Here is a 21,251-nt window from a genome sequence, read left to right on the forward strand (position 1 = left end):
ATAAAGTTTTTAAACATTGTTGTTTACACAAAAAGATATTCAGGTGCAAATTTCAGGTGCAGCATAAAAGAAACCAAAAACAAATGTGAGGTGCTAAACCAGGATTCACAGATTTAGACATCTTTAAACACCTGCCCCCACATGGAGTTATGAAAAGGTCTAGGACAGGGTATTTGGAGGGAGTCTTGGCATGCTCTGACTCCCACACACCCTCCCGCAGGGAAGGGGACTGACCTCTCAGAGCAAAGGACTTTACCGGGACTGCTCAGAGCTTTGAGTTTGCCCCCCGTAGTCTGGGGTATACTGCACAATGGGATCTGAACCGTGCCTGAGATATCTAATTTCTAAGAGGATGGCTGGAGAGGCCTGTACAGCAGAGTAGGGGCAGGGAAGTGGGGAGGTAACAGCCCTCCCAGAGACTGTTGGGGCAAAGGATATCTGAGTGTTCTCCTGTGGACTTGATGTGGATCACGAGAGACAGGCAGGCTGGGTTTCTTAGATCCTGTCCAAAAGACCAGGATGCACCAGTCAGACTGCATTTTAGAACATCTGCTTGATGGTTGTGGGAAACAGAGAACTCACTTTCCTGGATGTGAAGAAGACACATGCAGCCCTGGTTGCTAATGGCAGCCATCTTGGACACGGAAACATCTAGTTCAGAGGTGAAATTGACAGAAAGAAGAGAACAGAGCAGAAAGACCAGCAGAAAAATGGAGCATGAAGCATGGCCAAACCGTATGTTAAATCCACCCTTGATCTGAACTTTTTTGCTGATGTGAACTAATAGACACTTTCCCCGTCAAACTAGTGTGAATTGAGTTTCTAATATTTGTCATTAAAAGCACTTCATTTTATAATCTTTTCTAAATGATCTGGGAGAAAGTTCACAATCCAAATTTGTGCTATACTAGGATTGTCCAAAACCAGGAAATTGTAAAAGAATCAGAATGTCCACTTCACTTGATTCTTAGAGTAAACTCTATCCCTAGGGAAGATGTGGCCTCTAATCCAAATGAAGCATTGATTGAAAGATGGACCTTCTTTTTTGGGGGATAAGGGGGTAAAAAAAAGAAGGGGGTTCAATTATGTGTTACCTGGTAATGAACTCTCTGGGAGCCAGAAGAAACTGACTGCAGGTCCTAATGGGAAAATGGGAAAAAAAAAATCCATACCTTAAAATGAGTTTTAACAAGTTGTCTCTACCACTCTATCAACTGAACGCCCAATTTAATATTATTAAACTCCGCTAGAAAGTATCTAACTCTTCCAAATGCATCCAGGTTAAACAAAGAAGATAATGCCCCAAATAACAAAAGCATATCAAGCTGGACTGACAGAAGAAAGGCCATTTAGCTACTGAAATCTGTAAATTTTAAATGGTTTAGATGTGATAGAATGGTTTAGATGTCTAGTGATAGAATGCCAAGGATCAAGAAGACCAAAAGTAAAAAACAGCCCATTTTAATAAAAAAGAGGTCATATTTAATTTGCACCTGAACTTTTGGCTTATGAAGAAAGTCTCTAAAATTCCTCTAAGTACTTAGGAAGAATTTATTCATCTTAGACCTAATACAAGCTGTCACAGTAATTGCGTTTATACCGAGAAGTACTAGGCAAACATGGGTTTTCATAGTCGGTGAAGAGAAAATCGTTGGCCACCTCTGCATTATCACGAAGTGCAAATTAATAGGGTTGAAACTAATGAGGTTTTGCTGGCAGATTCTGAGAGTCTGAATCCCTTTATAAAGTTTTATAACCAAGTTGTCACCGTGGTCATGTCCTGAAGGTTTCCTTGTTAATGAGTGTAGTGATTCTATTTACAGATGTCGGCAATCCTGGGTTCCTTTGTCCCCATACCTGCTTCCCACGGGGCTTTACCAACTTTCTCTGTGTCCAACTTAGTTTTAAAATTTCTCTTTGAGTTCATTCATTCTTTTTTTTTTAATCCTACTTTTAGTTGAATATTGGTATTATAAGCATGCTAATAAGTTAGTTTTCAACAAAGTCAATCCATCAGTCATGTAGTTTGCTACTGTGAAATCTTAAATTACCTATGAGTTAAAAAAAAAAAGGTTTGGTATCGTTTGTGATTTGCCTTTTTATTGTAGGTTTTTTGAGTGAGGTTTCACAATAACATAAAACCATTATTTTGAAAAATGAGACATTTTGTGTTCCAGGAATATTTATTGGGGCCTGAGTCACACACTACAAAGTCCACAAATTTTAACATGTTAAAGTTATCCTTGGTAAAAACAGCCAAATGAAACCACAAGGGTAAAATTTGTTGACTTTTCTTCTCTCACCCATATCAGTATTCAAAATCTGGTATCTACATCAAAATATATTGTATTCACAATTCCATTTCTAACCTTAAAAATGGTGAAGAAAAAAAGTCATAATTTTTCACCTTACTTTATGCCTTCTGCCTGTATTTATTTCTATCAGGAGAAATAGAATCTAATGTTCAAAGCTAAGTGGCTACAATTTGAAGGGATTTTAAGTTCTATATATCTTCTTTATTTGTGATATTTACTTATGTAGAATGTGTCGTCTAGAAGGGAGTTGTTCATCTTGTGGTATCTATCATAATTACCCAGTAGCTTTAAAAATAGCAATGTCTAGACCACATCCAGAAAATAAATGTTTTAATGTGCATCTTTCACCAAAAGAAAAAAAAAAAAAACAATGAAAGAAGTGATTGTTTATGCTTTCGCCATTTGTAGAATAAAGACAGGGAATACTCCCCGTCAAAGTATTGCAAGAACAATCAGTGACCACTGCAGGGATGGCTTTGGGTCCCTGGCTTTGCTGGTGCAATTCAAATTCATGAGAATGCGATTTATGAGGACTCCTCCATTGTCTTCCTCTATGGTAAGCCAGATTGAGGGAAAGAATCGAGAATTCCTCTGTGTTCTGACACAAATTTCTCTGAGGTATAGAAGATTTTTCTTTCCTGTAGAAGTTATATTTTTAAAAAATGTAGCGATCTCTGACAGAAGTCTGTGCTAGATACAAAACATTAAACCACCTAACTCTCTGTTTTCCTTCATTATTCATCAGGGCCCTTTGAAATTCAATATAGCTCAAAAAATACAGATACGCAGTGTGGCAAGAAGACAAGAAGTTCCAAGCTATAGTTATGGATCACACTAGAGCAACCTTCTTTCCCATTTCAACCACGGGAGGAGGGAAAATAGCAGTGGGGGCTGGGGAGAGAGACGATCTGGTCGATGCTTAAAAGACAAGGACACCACGTTTCCATTTCCTTCTCAAATGCATCATTTCAGAAGCAAATATATACGGTTGGTAATTGCTTACAGAAATGGAAAACTGAGAGTAAACAATTGGCTAAAGAAACTCACCTCCTGTAGGCGATCTATGTACATACGGCAAGTCTCCAAGTCACAGTCTCCACGCACAACTAGAATACCCAGAGGGATAGCTAAGGGTGAAGGAAAGAGAAAAGTCTAAAATAACATATTTGATTTTTCTAGATTGGCAAAATGTGTTTCTTATGGTTAAAAAAGTATCTCAGAAATGTAAGTAGTGTTTTGGACATTTCATTATCCAAAATTCTCCTTAAGCCTTCCTTGTGACCCAGTCTCTTTATTTCTGCAGTTGTCCTTCCCTTCCTTGCATGATCTGTGCTGTCCCTGGCCACCTGGCCAGCCTTCCTTTTGTCTTGGTGGCCCAGGTATGGAGGGTAATGTCATGGAAACAGTGGATTGGCAGGACCAGGAGGGGGCTCACAGCCAGCTAATCATCAATGCCTGCATTTTCAATAGTCAATGTACCACCAGAGAGTAATTTAAAAATCATGATTCTGGACACTTACCCCCTTTCCCTCCTGAATGCACGGGGCTTAGTCTTTCTGTCAGTTTGCAATGGTTCCCTAGTCAAGAGACTCCCTCCCGGAGGTGCTGCCACCTGCTGGCCACCACCAGAACTAAATAGGCATAAAATGTTTAAAAAACAAAAACAAAAAAGCTCCTAGGTTTACAGCTTAAAAATCCAACTGATCTTAAAGACGGCTAGTGTAAACATGATAGCAACAGGGCTTCAGGAAACAGGAAAAGCTCTTATGTGCCTTAAACACCCTATATATTTAGGAGGTGATAAATGTTATACAAGGACTTTGATGGCTAGAACCTCCCCCCTCAGATATAACCGTAAGATTCCTGCAGTACTGAAAAACAGCCTCCTTCCCCAAACTTAAAAAAATGTATTGCCTATTTCTAATTTTAAAAGTATGGTGACACTATTAAATCTATAACATAACAAAAAACACCCTTCAAAATTTTGAATTAACCAACTAGAGACTGGCAAGCACATGATATGCCAGTGGTGTTCACTGAAGATTTTCTAACATCTTTCACTCACTGACTTTTTAAAGCCTCATCATCAATACAGGTCTGAAAGCGCAAAACAGGAGGGCATTAAAAATTAACAATAGAGAAATAAAATACATTTAAAATGTATGGAAAAATCTTGAGGAACTCACAAAGTAGTAGAGAAGACATGCAGATACACAAAAAATAATAACTGTAATAGGGTATATAAAAGTATGAGCTTAGTCATTTGAAAACTACAGGACAGAGGGACTAATTCTTGCCTAAGGGTAGTTTTAGGCTCTCCATAAGATATGAAGCCCCGCTGGCTCTTTTAGTTAGAGAAGCGAGGGTAGTCTAGAGATAAAGAAATCACTTGTTTCTCAGTATTACCTCCTAGACTGGCAACCTGGAGGAACGGGGTGTGGTACGGACCTCTCTAGTGGAAACCACGTCCTGCATACCTAAGTCTTGAAAGCGTCCATCATCTTGTAGAATTATGTAGGCATATGACTCAGTATGAACTCTCTCATCAGGAATGCTCATTTGCCTTCACAACCATAATGTCTGGTAGAGCCACGGTAGACATTCAGAAAAAGTTTATGAAAAGAGGGAGAAGAGCTTAGAGCATGTTCGAGCGTGAAAGAGAAAGTATGTCTTTCAGGGCTGAGTCAGCTTTCCAGGGGAGGCAAAGAAACAAAGGTTTGCAGCAGGAGAGGGAGCATGTACTGGACCCGGGGCTTGCCTTTACCTGTTCTTTCAGAAGCTAAGCAAGACAGTCAGTAGGCAAAAGCGTGAGGAGCCCTGTAAAGTGTCCCATGTTTGGAGGAAATAATAATCTGGAGAAATACCTTGTCTCTTTTCTTTGAATATAAACAGAAACATCAGAAAAGCCATTAGTATGGTAATCATGCATCTTTAAATGAAATGGAAGGGAAATTCAGTGAGGAGATTCCTAAAAGTACTGATTAAAGTAATCATCCTCAGCTAGCCTACATAGGTTACCTACCGAAGTAAGGAGAGAATAAAGATTTCTATCACTTGAGGAATGAGGAGGAAAATCTAGAATTTTTGCCTAGCAGTCAAATGTTGTGGAAATAAAATACAGCCGTAACTAACATGATATAGCCCATGTTAGAATCTTGTTCAGTGATGTTTACTCTCTGTTTTTAATTTTTTTAATGTTGATCCATTTTTGAGAGGACAGAGACAGAGTGAGAGTAGGGGAGGTGCAGAGAGAGAGGCAGACACAGAACTCAAAGCGGGCTCCAGGCTCCGAGCTGTCAGCACAGAGCCCAACACAGGGCTTGAACTCACCGACTCACAGACTGTGAGATCATGACCTGAGCCAAAGTCGGCTGCCCAATTGACTGGGCCACCCAGGCTCGATGTTTTCTCTTAATTTCAAACGTGCCAACGTAGAGAAATAAAATTTGTCAATATCATCTATTTACTTGAATTAAGAGACACGTTTTATAGAAATGCAGGAATCCTGTGAACGTCTCTGATTTCCTTCTATTATCAATGCTTGGAGTTAAACCGGTCACAAATTCAATGCACTTCGAGCAGGTATTTCAAACTACAATTAGACAGTAGATATTCCAGACCTAGAATGAAGAAGGCAGAGCTGGGAAAAAGTTCTCAAAGATCTGTCATTTGTTTCTACTATAAGTATAAAATCAGCTACTTTGCATTATTCCTCTAGAAGTCAAGTAAGAGAAAGAGTGCTTTTGATTGATGTTAGCTATTAATTGGGCTTAAAAAAAAAGGGCATTCTCTGCCACAATTTCATACCATGATTACTGACAATTTGCTGTCAAATATATCCTATGAAAGGAGCAGTGTGCAGTAGAAAGGGTGTATAGTCATTCCCTCTTGAATTCAGATCTCAGCACCGCTTTAATCTTACGGAATTACTCACATTAGCTCTTTGGTCCTGCAAGTTACTCAATTCCTCCGATCCTTAAAGTGAAGACTATGGTATTTAGGATGGGTTTCTTCTAGGATTTTATGAAGATTAAATGCAACGCTGTATTTAAAAATGAATAACCAAAACATCAATGTTCTTTCTCCTATACTCCCTTTACTATCTTTAGGACAACTTTAGCTAGAAAATAAATACATATAATCATATATCTTTCAGTTTATCAGGATTGCTGGTAGTTGCATAAGATATATTCCTGTTTTCTTAAAACTAACTTCTACTCTTTCCGTAATGGGAAAAATAACTGTAGTATAAAAATATTGTAATCTGACAGTTCCATCTGGGGCTGGACATGATGGCGAAAGAAATTTAGAGAAAATTATCACCTTCATTTTACAATACTGACAACTAACTACCACTTCAGGGAAGTTTCCTTCATATTAATTGAGAGCAAAGAAGGTGGTTGTCACTTGAGCATTAGAGTCATTATCCCCAATCCTGATGATTCATCTTATTTTGGCCTTAAAGATTTTATTCGACTCCAATAAGCAACAACCAATACTCAGCCTACATAATGGAACTTGTATTGCAGGAATCAAATGGAATTTATAGGTTTTAAGCAATAAAAACCAAGCTGGTTTTTCAATTCTGACGACAGATTTAATACTTCCTTTTCTCTTGTCCGAAATGCTACTAAATTACAGTAAATGGGTTTTTTAAAGACATAAACCAAGAAAAAAAGAGGAGAAACAGTGAGAAGATAGTAACAAATAAAGCAGATGGAAAATTGGTAAATGACCCACAGCCCCTATAGAGTCCAGTCCTAAACCATGGATGGGAATGATGAGAACCAACATGATTTTTACAGTAAAACCCTCAGAAATCTTGCAAACTGTCAGCATCACATGCCTCAAGAACTGAGGGTGGAGGGGGCAGCTAAAATAGATCACTAGATTCCACCAGCCACTCTTAGCAGGTACAATTACTTTATAGACAATGGGGACTTACTGACTATCTGCAGAATACAGATCCCCAGACTTCTTCCCTCACTAGGCTCTCCAAAGCTAGTAGCCAGAACCCTGCCTTTTTGGAAAGAGATCTGAAGCCTCCTCTTGGGGAATCCTCAAAGAGTTAAAATAAAATATTCCACCTATGAAATATAAACAGATTGTATTAAAAGAAGATAAAGAATAGGAGGGGGGCCCCTGAGAGGCTCAGTCGGTTAAGCGTCCGACTTTGGCTCAGGTCATGATCTCGTGGTTCGTGGGTTCAACCCCTGCGTCGGGCTCTGTGCTGACAGCTCGGAGCCTCGAACTGCTTCGGATTCTGTGTCTTCCTCTCTCCCTGTGTCTCTCCCCCACTCATGCTTTGTCTCTCCCTCAAAAATAAATAAACATTTTTAAAAAACTATTTAAAAATAAGTAATAGGAGGAAGAAAAAGGAGAAGGAACACCATTCAGAAAACAAAAAAAAAATTCTTGAAAATAAAAAATTGATAGAATAAATACAGTTTAATAGAAATAATAGAAGACAAAGTTGAGGAAATTGCCATAAAAGTAGAGCAAAAATACAAGGAGGCATAAAATACAAGAGAAATGCTAAGAAAAATAAGACTCAGCCAAGTGGCTGAACATTCAAATAATAGCAATTTCAAAAACCAGAGAAAAGAGAAAGGAATAATTACCAGAAATAAACCAAATAAAAAATTTTTCTTAGACTGAAGAACATTAGCTTCAAACTAAAATGGCCCGACAGTTGCCCAGCAAGATGAAAATAAAACAAGAGAAAGACACTGTATTTTAAAATTTAACAATATTGGGGACAAAGAAGTATCTATGACTTTCCAGAGAGGAATAACTAGATGGTATATAAAGGATCAGGGATTAGATGGTCTTAAACTATACAGGCCACTGCATGGTCGGGCAGGCAATGAAACAATGCCTTCAGCGTTCTAGACTTTTACACATGATCCATGCTATCAAACAAGTGCAAGGATGAATGAAAGGCACATTCTCTTTCAAGGAACTATTGCAATACTTCCTCTAACAAAAGTCTGAGTTTGCAAAACATTGAGGAATGCATGTAACGTAACACATGGGGAACACAACACAGAAGAGGAACCAAAGTAAACCTCCTAGGTGGGGCTAGACAAGCCCAGGGTGACAAATCCGTCGGGCCGCCAAACAATATATACTGGAGCACTGTGACTCACAAGACTGCTATGTGGACAGCTATCATCATTGAAATTTTCAGGGGCGCCTGGGTGGCTCAGTCAGTTATGCGTCTGACTTCGGCTCAGGTCATGATCTCGCACTCCATGGGTTCGAGCCCTGCGTCGGGCTCTGTGCTGACGGCTCAGAGCCTGGAGCCTGCTTCGGATTCTGTGTCTCCTTCTCTCTCTCTGCCCCTCCCCTGCTCATGCTCTGTCTCAGTCTCTCAAAAATAAATAAACTTAAAAAAATTTCATCATCCTTGGAGTTAGTTTTCAATGCAAGGGTAGAGCCCAGGCGAGTCTGAACCAGTTTCTTTTATATATATATATGTATGTACACATACATATACACACGTACACACACACACACACACACACACACACACACCACCAACAACACCGGATCACCCAAGATCCGTAACTTAACCTGCTTTTGAGAGCAACAGTTAAGTTACGGTGGAGCAGAAGAATTCAAAGTTCATTCCCTCTAACCATATTTCTGCTTGATATCTAGAATGCACCCTAACACCCTCACCAATGTTTCTCAGAATTCAATCATTACCTTGTCCCCTAAATCCTCTTACAATGGGCTCATGTGCACTCTCACTCTCAGAGAAGCTGAAGACACACAGTGATGCAGAGACTCCTTCCATCTCTCCTGAGAGTCTTCATCTAAAAGTGAAATCATCATCTTTTCCTTACATGGTGAAGTTTAAGTTGGTCAGCCAGTCTATCTCTATCTCTATTTATTACGGTGTAATTCCTGTTAGAACAGAATTGCGGCTGAATGGGGCTGTTAACCTATTCAAAACACAAACAAAACTATCTCCAGTGGGATCATTAAAAGAAGGTATGAGACCTTAGAGAAAAGCTTCTCAGAAAACGGACAGATTTGCAAAGATTGAGTTATAAGTCCTAAATATATACATAAAAATATTAGAATTGCAGAGTCTTGAGGTTAAATAAAAAGACAGTCATGTCCTGAAAAGAATAAATCAGTGTCAAAAATTCATAAAATAGGGAAGCATTATGAATAATATGGGAAGTCATCAAAAACATAGATAATATTAAAATGCATTTATTTTATGTTAATGCTATTCAGAAATGCCCTTTTTAAAACCTGACATTTCCTTAAGCATCAATTTTAGATTTATTGACATAATCTATACAGTTTATGTCCAAAACCCACTCTCTTTCTATCAACTTATACACAGCTTTAGAAACCAATAGTCTGAAAAAGAAACTGTTCCCTAGAAAATAACACCAGAGAAAAGCTAGGCAAGCTTGGGTTTGGCAAAGACGGTTTAGATACAACACCAAAAGCATGATCCACGAAAGAGAAAAGTGGTAAGTTGGAATTCATTTAATTAAAACGTCTACTCTGTCAAAGATACTTTTAAAAAATGAAAAGACCAAACAGATCGGGCGGGGGGGGGGGGGGGGCGGAAACCTTTGCAGAACACATAAATAAAAGACTGGCATTCAAAATATGCAAAGAATTCTTAAAGCAGTAACAGTCAATTAAAAACTAAGGTAAGATCTGAACAGACATCTTACCAAAGAAGACAAATAAATGGCAAGTAAGCACATGAAAAAGGTGCTCAACATCATATGCCATTAGGGAACTGCAAATTAAAACAATGGGATACTGTTATAGATCTATTAGAATAGCTAAAATTGAAAACAAAAAAAAATCCGACACCACCAAATGCTAGGGAGAATGTGGAGCGACAGGAACTTTCATTCATCACAGATGGGAATGCAACATGGTGCACCCACTTTGGAAGATAGCTTGGCAGTTTCTTACAAAACTAAACAAATTCTTACCAGCTGAAAATTATGTCCCCACAAAAATTTGCACATGAATGTTTACAGCAGCTTTATTCATAATTGCCAAAACTTGTAAGCAACAAACATGCCCTTCAGTTGGTGAATGAATGAAGAAACTCATTAGCATACAATGGGATGTCATTCAGCAACAAAGAGACAGGAGTTTTCAAGCCACAAAAGACAATGGAGGAAGCTTAAAGGCAGACGCTAAGTAAAAGAAGTTCGTCTGAAAAGGTCACACCCTTCATGATTCCAACTACATGGTATTCTGGACCAGGTAAAACTATGGAGAGTTAAAAAAAAAAAAAATAGTGGTTGCTAAGGGTTACAGATAAGGGATGGTTAATAGGTACAGCCCAGGGGTTACTTAGTGTAGTGAAACTACTCTGAATGATACTGTCCTGGTGAATATGCATCACACATCCGTGAAAACCCATAAAACTATAGTATAGAGCACAAGCACGAATCCTAATGCAGAGTATGGACTTCAGTTAGTACTAATGCGTTAACAATGGCTCATCGATTCTAACAAGAAATGCACCATACTAAAGCAAGATGTTAATAACAGGAGAGACTGTGGGGGTGGGGGTGGAGGGTGTACGGTGAGGGGATATATGAAACTCTGTGTACTTTCCACTTGATCTTTTTGTAAACATAAAAGTGTTCTAAAAAATAAAGTCTATTAATTAAAAAAATAGAAACACAAGAGAAAAGAAAAAATAGGCTCTGAGTTTCCTATATACAGATACTTTGCTCATATCAGAGAATCCACTTACATAAAGAAAAACAAATATTATCTACTTTCTTGGCCATAGTTTTAACACTATTCAAGATGATGGGAAGAAGGGACTAGAAGTAAAAATCAAGGAGGAAGGCAGGGGACTCTAGAGAAAGGAAGCAAAGCCCTAAGGGAGGATGGGAGGGGATGAGTGGAATCTTCCTGTGGTTCTCATTAGTTTTGAATGTGTCAGGGTTATCAGGGAACTAAAGTTTGAACTTGATGGCTGACAATAATTAAAGAGAATGAGTTGGCAATGTTTCAATTCAATTTTTCTCCCTAGGTGCCACAGGTCTGTTTTACAACAACTTGTCGTCATTAACTGCCACAGCTCAAATGGAACCAACAGGGAAATTAATAGGCATATTAGCATTCAAAAGGAAACACAAGATCCTAAGAACTTCATACTTCACCATGGCAGAGCTGGCCTCTGTAAAAGGTTTCATGACACCTGGTTCGTGGGATTAACAGTGATCCTAGAGTTTGGACTCTGTAGCTTGAGCTTAACCTTTCCACAGTTAGTTCCAAGTGTCATCCCCAAGATAGAAGGAAACTATGTAGTTTTTACTGCATTCTATGTGAGGACAGTATTTTCAAGGTGTGCTTTCTACAAAGTAGTAGTTTCTCTACAAATCTGGGTTTCAAACTACAGATCCAATTCTGCTTCTTATCCCAATTATAAGCTACCTGAGAAGGCAACCCAAGGGACATCCAACCCACTTTTTTAAAAATCCTCTTAAATGTTTTGTCGTTCATAATCTCACATAACAACTCCTAGTATTCACTTTTACTTAACTAGGCAATTGTGTAACAGATAGCGTATGAAAATATTTTTCAGGCCTACAAGTCCTCCACTTAATCATTCAGCACACAAGTTTTAAGGATCTTCTTCTTCCAGAGACAACTGGTGCTAGGAGGTGAGAAGCAACACTAAGACTCAGTACCTGCCCTCAAGGTGTTACAGACCGGGAAAGGAAGAGGGACATTAAATACATCCTCTCGATTATAGACCTTGTGACTTCAATTCTGACCAATGAGAATCTAGTGTGCATAGGACGCAGAGAAGCTGCCCATTTCTTAGGACAGGACGCACTTCACAAAAAGTTACCCCAAATGAAGACAGTAAGGGAGTTTAGCAACAGAGACAAGAATTTCTCAGGCACAGGAAAGTCTCAGTCTTAGACCATCCTTAGATTCTAAGAAACCAAGGCATGAAAATGTTTAGGACTTACAAAAATAAGTGGGTAAAGAGTACAAGGAGGTGAGGTCAAGGCCAGAAGCTTGTGGGGGTTTTTTATACTAAGGAGTGGAGCCTTATTCTCAAAAGATGGGCAGATATTATAGGGTTTCCAACAAATGGTAAAGGTTTCAGATTTACATCAACCTAGAAGGCCTTAATGTGACCCTTGGCTTGACTATACTTGACACGGTGCCTGACCTCTCAGTTCTTATTTAGAAGACTTTCAATTGTAAATTATTTCTCTGTCTTTTTAAGATGTCAATCTTCTCCCAGCCTCTCAGACTTTTGCAACCCTAGAATGTCTTTCTCAAAGATCTGGGAGGCATCTCTCTGATGCCTTCAAGGAAGATTGTGTCCTGCTCTTCGAGGCTCCGTGGGTGGGTAGGAGCCTAACCAAGTACTGCTAATCAGCAGCAAGCACGGATGGCCTGATCACACTGACTAGCGTCCTGCTAATATCCTCTGCTACTTTTCTACCCACTCACCCCAGGGCTTAAAAATTCCCCGCCTTTTGTCACAGCAGAGTTGACTCTTGGTTCTCTATTGCAATACTCTTGAATAAATCCTTCCTCCCCTGTTTAATTGTTCCAGGGCAATTTTTCTTTGACATTTTAGAAAAATCATTGGAGGAGATGTGGAAGACAAGGTGAGTGGCAGGAAGGTGAGTTAGGAAGAGCTTTAGCGTTCAAGGAGAAGAGCAATGGTGAAGCCCAGAAGAGAAGACTGTGGGAGAGAGACATGTGGGAGAGAGATTAAAGTCAAGCAATCAACTCTGTGAACAATTGGGGAGTGAAAAGGAAAAGACACAAGGGAGCCTCAAGGTTGTTTAGAGTGGCCATGGCAGCTATAACCTCCTTGTAACCTCCCTAATGCCACAGTGGACTGGTGCCTGTTGAGCTCGTGAGAGAGTGGAGGAAACAGATGGTGAGATGAAGGGTCAGGGAGGGCTGGGAGGAGGGACATTAAGAGAGAAAGAGAGGGAGAGATGGGTGGTTTGGTTATGAAAACAACATAAAAGTGTCTTTTGTAATGATGGACGACAAAGACCACTTATAAATGCCTCAAAGGCAGTTGATAACACCTAAACTATCTGAAAGGGGTTTCTGAGTTAGCATGTTGTTACTGGCAGAATTCCTAAGAATATTCTCAAGACTAGGGGTGCCTGGGTAGTTCAGTCAGTTAAGCATCAGACTTCAGCTCGGGTCATGATCTCGCGGTTCGTGAGTTCAAGCCCCGCATGGGGCTCTGTGCTGACAGCCCAGAGCCTGGAGCCTGCTTCCGATTCTGTGTCTCCCTCTCTTTCTGCCCCTCCCCCATTCACGCTCTGTCTCTTTCTCTGTTTTTCTCTCTCTTAAAAATAAATAAGCACTGTGGCACCTGGGTGGCTCTGTCGGTTAAGCATCTGACTTCGGCTCAGGTCATGATCTCGCAGTCTGTGAGTTCGAGCGCCGCATCAGGCTCTGTGCTGACAGCTCGTAGCCTGGAGCCTGCTCCGGATTCTGTGTCTCCCTCTCATTCTGCCTCTCCCCCACTCATGCTCTGTCTCTCTCTCTCTCAAAACTAAATAACATTAAAAATAAATAAATAAATAAGCATTAAAGTTTTTTTTAGAAAATATTCTCATGCCTGGAGAACCAAGAATAGAGGAAGGAAGGAGGAAGAAAGACCATGTCCTAACCCCCAGACATCCATCCAAAGCCCGTAATACAGACCCTCAGGAAATCAGAATTAGGCAGCAATAGATCCTTTTCTTTTCCTCTTTGTAATCACCAGCATACAGGCATAATCAATGGAAAAGCAGAAGAATGAGAAATCCAGAAAAAAAAAAGTTACAACAGTCTTCTGAACCAAAATAGAAGTCAGATGGAGAATGCAACCCAATAATGGCTAATATGTTTAAAATTGCACAAGCTTTCTTTTTCCCTACTTCTGATGAATTTGGCTCTTATATTACCAGTGATAATCTAGGGGAAAGTATGGGCAAAGGCCCAATACTCTTACTATAATACAAACCAAAGGTCCAGATGAAACAATTTTATGAAATGTCATAATCTTCCAACTTAATATCGAAATTTACCAACAATGATGTAAATTTCTATTTTTGATGGTAAGAATTCCATTTCAATGAAAATTCCTAATATCACACACAAAGAAATTCTAGTGAAATTCTGCAATGACAAAATGTGTTATAAAATCCCTTGGGAGTTATTCCCAGTGTGAAATGTAATAGCAGCTTTTAATGGTGAGTTCTAGAATATACTTGATGATGCACACTAGAAAACAACATAATTTTTTCCCAGGTACATTTATCCGTAAGGTAGTATTTGCAAAATTCCTAGCTACAGAGAAGAACCATCACTGATAACTGATGAGAGCCAGTGCTCTAGTATTTAGGAGCTAACAAATACTTGGTTATGACAATGGAATCTTGGTTATGTGCCCCGACCAGCCATATAAATACAGAAGTCAAATGAAACATTAAGTATCCAAAAGCAAAGATTCCTAACTGTTCCAAAACTTAAATACTCAAAATTATAGTTAGCGACACAACTTCAAATGTTTTCACATTTTTTTTTTTTTTTGCATATCATACTGTCCATTGTACTGTATGGTGATGGGCAAGGTCACCAACAGTTAGATACTGAGGACACATTCAGTCATGCAGCTGTGAATTTCTGAGTTCATTGGATACATGTGCAGAATTAATGACAGATTTCCTAAAATCTTCTGAAGAGGCCTAAATCTCTTTCTGGAAGCAAAAAGAATAAACTAATTACAAGTAGACAGCCGCTAACGGAGAGATGTGAAATAGGGCAGATTTAAGCAAACACATCCTTAGAATCTGACAACCCAGGGGACTCTCTAATTCTATTTATCAGTGACTCCCAAATAGTGCCATGGATCAGTCATTCAGGAAACCCACTAAGTATTATTAAAAAAGAGTGCTTTCCCCAGGATGAACTATGAAAAGCCTACATCTTTTACCTAATGTTAGTAGCACATACAATTGTCGTTCTGAGTCAATCTGCAAAGAGGTTATTTTCACATTAGCACACATTTCTGTCCTTAGGTCTATTCAGTTCAATAGTTTTACCAATAAACTGGAAGAATACAGAGAAGAAATGTCCATCTTGTTGAAGATCAAACTCTGGAGTTAATTCTGACTCCAGTGTTAGGCTAGAAATAGCCTGAAATTTAGATTGCCTTGCATTTCAGTTTCCAATTTTAATCACTCAAATTCCAAGTGGAGAATATTTAGCTTAATAATAGTTCATGTCAAAAAAGAACTGTTAAGAAAAGGTCATCATTAACATTTTGTGGGTTTTTTTACCAAATTCTGACACATCAAAAGAAGGTAACTTATATTCCAATTCCCTGAATTTGGAATGGTAGGATCAAAAAATACAAAGAAAACTTTGGAGGCTAGTGATCGTATGAGTCTAATCCCTTGCACCTAGAACAGCACTTGGTACATGGTAGGTATTCGGTAAATAGTTGTTAATGAAGAAGTGAATGAATGAACTCAAGGATTTCTAGCATGTAGGTGGTTCCTTCCTGGCCTTAGTTTAAAAATCAGGAGCTCAGTTACATAAACGAGATGAGGCTTTCGGAAGTGAAGTGCCCCACCCGGATCCACGATGGGACTGAGGCGCTCGTTCCCTCAGCCGCTGAAGTGTTGGCTGTTGGCTCTACTCATAGCTCATGGCTGAGTTCCTCTCCAGGAAGGAAGCTACCCTACTCAGGGTTTGCTTCCTCCCAAGGAAACAATCCTTGTTTCAACTGGGACAATCCTAAATGGCCATCCCAGATGCAAACGTCCCTCTGGCAACTATTACACCTCAACTTCCTCCTCGGCCTGACGCTACTTTTCTCCCTTTTCACAACTGCTGTTCCCTCTTGGAGAATCCCCAATAAGCCTCTTACGTGTAAAACTCAAAAGCCTCAGAGTCTGTTTCTGAGGAAACCCAACCAACAACAAAAACTATGATCCCAAACTCTGTTTTAAAACACATTTCTAGGGGCGCCTGGGTGGCTCAGTTGGTGAAGCGTCTGACTTCGGCTCAGGTCATGATCTCACTGTTCATGGGTTCAAGCCCTGCATCGGGCTCTCTGCTGTCAGCATGGAGCCTGCTTCAGATCCTCTGTCCCCCCTCTGTCTCTGCTCCTCCCCTGCTTGTGCTCTCTCGTCTCTCTCAAAAATAAATAAACTTAAAAAAAAAAAAAAAAAGGACAGTGTACTGGATTAGAAGAGACATGTAAATTCAAATCCTGTCACGGTGTGATGAATCAAAGTGTCCCCATGAAAACACATGCACACAGCACATAGAGAAGCCCTCTGTAAACCATGATGCAGCGGGCAAACACTAGGTGTTTTTATTATTAAATATGATGCCATGACTGCAGCGGCTGATCCCACACCACTCACATGTTAACATGAGGATTAAAAAGCAAAAATTTTATACAAAGCTCTTAGAAGGAAGTCTTTAAAGAGAAGCCTACCTGCCATCTGAGCTGATACCCTACAGTTGTCCACCCAGGAAGGTCCCAACAAAACAAACTGGGATGCTGTGTAAGCAGTAAGAACTGGTCATTATTTTATGCGTGTGCACAGAATAAACTAATGAAAATGAAAAATATTCCTTTGGGTGGAGACTTGAAGCTATACCTGGAGTTGACGGTTCTCATTACCAAATGCTAAGTTTCAACAATGAAAGAAGGACCAAATAAATATCAACACTTTAGGCTTATTTCCTAGCCTGAGACTTAAGGTCATCAGCATCGACCTCACCACAGTTCTGGAAGCGTCTTTTCTTGTAAACAAAGCAAGGCTTTGGATGATAATCAGAGTTAGATTACAAAGGGATTTATATTAAAAATAAGATTATCATCTTCATGTCTAATATTCTCCTGGCATCTGAATCTCTGGAGTTGGAAAGAAAGAGAATGCACTCGTTTTTGTTTGTTTGTTTGTTTGTTTTTTAAATTCTTTTTAATGTTTGCTTATTTTTGAGAGAGAAAGAGACAGATAGAGCCCGAGCAGGGGAGGGTCGGAGAGAGAGGGAGACACAGAATCTGAAGCAGGCTCCAGGCTCTGAGCTGCCAGCAGGGAGTGACACGGGGCTCAAACCCACAAACTGTGAGATCATGACCTGAGCCGAAGTTGGATGTTTAAGGGACTGAGCCACCCAGGTGCCCCTGAGAGTGCACTCATTTTTAAGTCAAGACCCCTAGGAACTGATGAGTCAGACTCCACACATTCTTAAGAAAAGCCAGTGAATTAAATCATCTACATCTAAAGTGATGCTCAGCAATCCTGCCTGGTCCATTCATTGTGTTGCTCCTCAAATTGATTATTTCCAACTTTCTCTGCTCTTTCTGAACACTGATACCCTCCTATCCCAACCATTAGCCCGTAGCCTTGCTTCTTATTTCACTGAGAAAATAAAAATCATCAGAACGGGACGTCTTCTCCCGAGTACCCAAACCTTCAACTTACCTGCCTGTGTATCGCTCCTCTGCCTTCCTGCTCTGTACTCTGCAGAGCCTGCCTCCAGCTCTCACTGGGCCCTAGGTCCCATCTCCACCCACACAAAGCCATTCCCCCTGCAGCTGACCTTCTCTCTTCAATCGAGTTCTCTCTCTCCAGTAAAGCGCCCCATCAGCAGGGACAGCTGCACTATCTGACAAGTAGAAAGATGTCCTCCCTGGATACCACATCCCCTTCCAGCCACCAGCCCATTCTCTCCTCCCCTTTATAGCTAAACATCTGACAAGAGCAACCTGTGCAGACTTACTTCCCTCACTCCGGTGTGGACGTGTACCAACTCTATTCATCTTTTCACCCTTAACCTCTCGTGAGGTGACTAATAACTGCCCTCTGCCCAGATCCAATGATCAGCTCTTAGCATGCAATTCTTCCTCCACCTCTCTGACTCTGGGGCTTTCACAGCGTTCTCTCACTGTTCTTTCATAAAACATTTTTCTTCTCTAGGCTGGCAATCAACAGGCTGTCTGTTTGTTTGTTTTCTAGCTCACCACGTGCTGCTTCTTGGTCACTGTGGGTCCTCTACATGTCCCCTACCTCTATTTACCAAGTTGCTCAGCCCAAAACCTCAGAATTTGGGGGAGAATTAAATTATATGATAGGAGTAGAAATGTTAAGACATTTCCTTGCTCACAGTGATAGTGCACTATGAGTTGACTATTATTTTTACTTATTATTACATTTTAAATGAAAAGAGAAATATAAGATACAGACAAAAGATGGAGAAGACAGTAAAGAACATAAGCACTCTGGGTAAATGCCAACCCATGAAAATAGGAAAAGACAAACACTCACAAAGGGATGGACAGTGCCCTTCAGAGAACAGACTGATACCATCTAACTCCTGAGAGAGATTTCAAAATGGAACACCTACCCCCACCAAATGGAGGCCTTATCTCTACTGAATAGCCCAGTTATCAACTTGTTAAATGAGGGGGAAATATTCAATTTTAGATGAAGTAATCAACAGAAAGAAAAGTCAGTATTTATAGCAAATTCATGAAGCAAAATGCATACACACAATTTTCTAATGTTCACAATTTTCTAATGTTAGTTTTCTAAACTAACACCTAGTTTAACCACTGCATTTCGCAGATAAAGCACTTAAAGCCTGAAGAGGATAAATGTATTGTCCAGGGTCATACAACTAATTAGTGCTTAAATTGGCTTTTCTCATTCTCGCTTATAAATTCCTATCCCTTTCTTTAGTTATTTAAGTGGTGTTTGCTGGGAAAATAGGTACCTAGTACTTCCATAGCCCTACTGCAATTCTCATCACATGAGAAAAAAATTCCAGCGAAGCAGGGACTATTTCTGTTTTGGCTTTTTTCCTCCACCATGGTTTGCTTGGAGTAAGCACTCAATAAATGTGTATTGAATAAATGATACCGTAATGTTCAATGTCCCAGTTTCATCTTCTAATGCTTAGCATCTAACATGGTATCTGGCATATATTTGTTGCAAATACATAGTTTTTGGAAGCATGAATGCATCTTGACTGAATGGCTCCACCATTTTGACAAATGTGTTACATTCACTTGAGGTCAAATATGGAAACTGGAAAGCATGAAAATTCAAGTGATCCACCTCCCCCAAGTTTGAGGACAGGTTAAACTTGGTGACTTACAAAAAGTAACACAGGGAAAGGGGAAAAAAATTAGTAGCTTTGCAGTGGAGAAACCTAGCAAATACAACCTTAGCCAAATGATCAGGTTACCATCATCATGGATGTCGTGTGGATATCATATACCCCTAAGATAATGGGACAAAAAGAGACTTCAGCTCTGTAGTATTTGTTTTTCAAGAGCCCACAACTCCAGTCTAGTTATGAGTAAAATAATAGGCAAAGCCAGATTGGGGGATAGTCTATAGGATACCTGGCCAGTATTCCTCAAGACCATTATGGGGAGAAAAAAAAAAAAAAAGACTGAGAACTTGAGAAACAGATCAAAGGAGGCTGGGAAGATATGCCATGTCTACCCAATGCAAGGTGATATCCTGGACTGGATCCTAGAATAGAAAGTCCAGAGTTTAGTTAAGAATAATGAAGCAAATATGAGTTTCTTTGACACAGGTACCACGGTAATATACAATGTTCAACAATAGGGAACATAATAGGGTAAAGGGTGTACAGGAACTCCCAGTAGTATCTTCGTAACTTGTTTAGAAATCTAAAGTTATTCCAAAATAAGTTGTTGTTTTTTTTTAATCAGTGCTGGATACCAGATGATATACATATGAAACCGTCTTGGGACTTAAAGAAAGAAGTACACAGGGCACCCGAGTGGCTCGGGTGAGCATCCAACTCTTGATTTCAGCTCAGGTCATGATCCCAGGTGGTGGGATTGAGCCCTGCACTGGGCTCTGCACTGAGCATGGAGCCTGATTAAGATTCTCTCTCTCTTCCTCTCTCTCTTTCACTCTCTAAGATAAAAAAAAAAATTTTTTTTTAATGAAGTGAGCAGATATCTGGCCAGATCACCAAATATGGGCAGTGTTTACACATCTCATGTTTATACATCCAGCCATCAGAGCACTCTTGTACTGGCAGACACAATAAATGTAAATCAAATGATTAATCGTATTCTCTTGCCATAATCTTTCTGTGATATCTATCGGTGTTTTCAATGCTGTTTTTGAAAGTGAGACAGTGGGTCGGAAGCACGTGCACATTCAAGTGGGAGCCACGTGTGGAAGAGGTCAGCTGGCCTCCCGACCTGCAGACCGAAGGGCAGCCAGCGGGCCTGGAGCGTGTCCTGAGCAACAGCAAGCACAACAATCACAGCTACCATTTTGGGAAAGCATGGTAGCGTGCCATCCTTTGCACCACAGTTTCACCCGCAAGATTACATTTCACTCTCCCATTCCTGCCGCAATTCTATTCCCGTTTTGGAGACGAGAGTTAGGATCATCAGAGAGATTAAGTACGTGGTCAAGGTTGCAACTGCAATTCCAACACAGATATTTCTGACCCTTCCACTAAATCGGTAAACCAAAGACAAGGGAATTTCATAAAAACAATTGTCTAAGCTACGATCCTAATATCATTAATGTAAGCCAGAGAATAATATACTGAGATATTATATATTTATTATATATACGCATGAACATCCATATAATTTCCATTACACTGAAAAAAATGTAAAGGGGTTATGAACACTATACCTGATATACAGCAAATGTTAGTCCTCTCCTACCTTAATAGGCTACACCTATTTTCAATAAATTCCAACCTTGTTTTTGCTTCTGATTTAGGGCCTAGACTTGTATGAATTATCAGGGCAATTCAAAAGGGCAGAGAAGCTAATGCCAGAAGTCAAGTTTAGCCAGTTTACATGAGATAAGAGTTAAATCTCGGCCAGTATCAAGTTATTCTAGATAAAAAAAAAAAAAT

At 39.8% G+C, this 21,251-nt stretch overlaps 1 protein-coding gene across 2 annotated transcripts in view; it reads right to left on the reverse strand.

Annotated features, from left to right (window-relative positions):
• Nucleotides 1-21,251, reverse strand: part of DGKI (diacylglycerol kinase iota) — a 442,717-nt gene that overhangs the window by 101,462 nt on the left and 320,004 nt on the right. For both annotated transcript variants that reach the window (XM_042977425.1, XM_042977422.1), the window contains 2 exons: nucleotides 3,363-3,442; nucleotides 1,095-1,139 (listed from right to left, as the gene is read on the reverse strand). In XM_042977425.1, coding sequence (XP_042833359.1) covers nucleotides 1,095-1,139; nucleotides 3,363-3,442 — 125 coding nt within the window. The remainder of the gene's footprint in view (nucleotides 1-1,094; nucleotides 1,140-3,362; nucleotides 3,443-21,251) is intronic.

This window comes from Panthera tigris, chromosome A2 (genome assembly GCF_018350195.1).
Source record: "Panthera tigris isolate Pti1 chromosome A2, P.tigris_Pti1_mat1.1, whole genome shotgun sequence".
Classification (NCBI taxonomy): domain Eukaryota; kingdom Metazoa; phylum Chordata; class Mammalia; order Carnivora; family Felidae; genus Panthera; species Panthera tigris.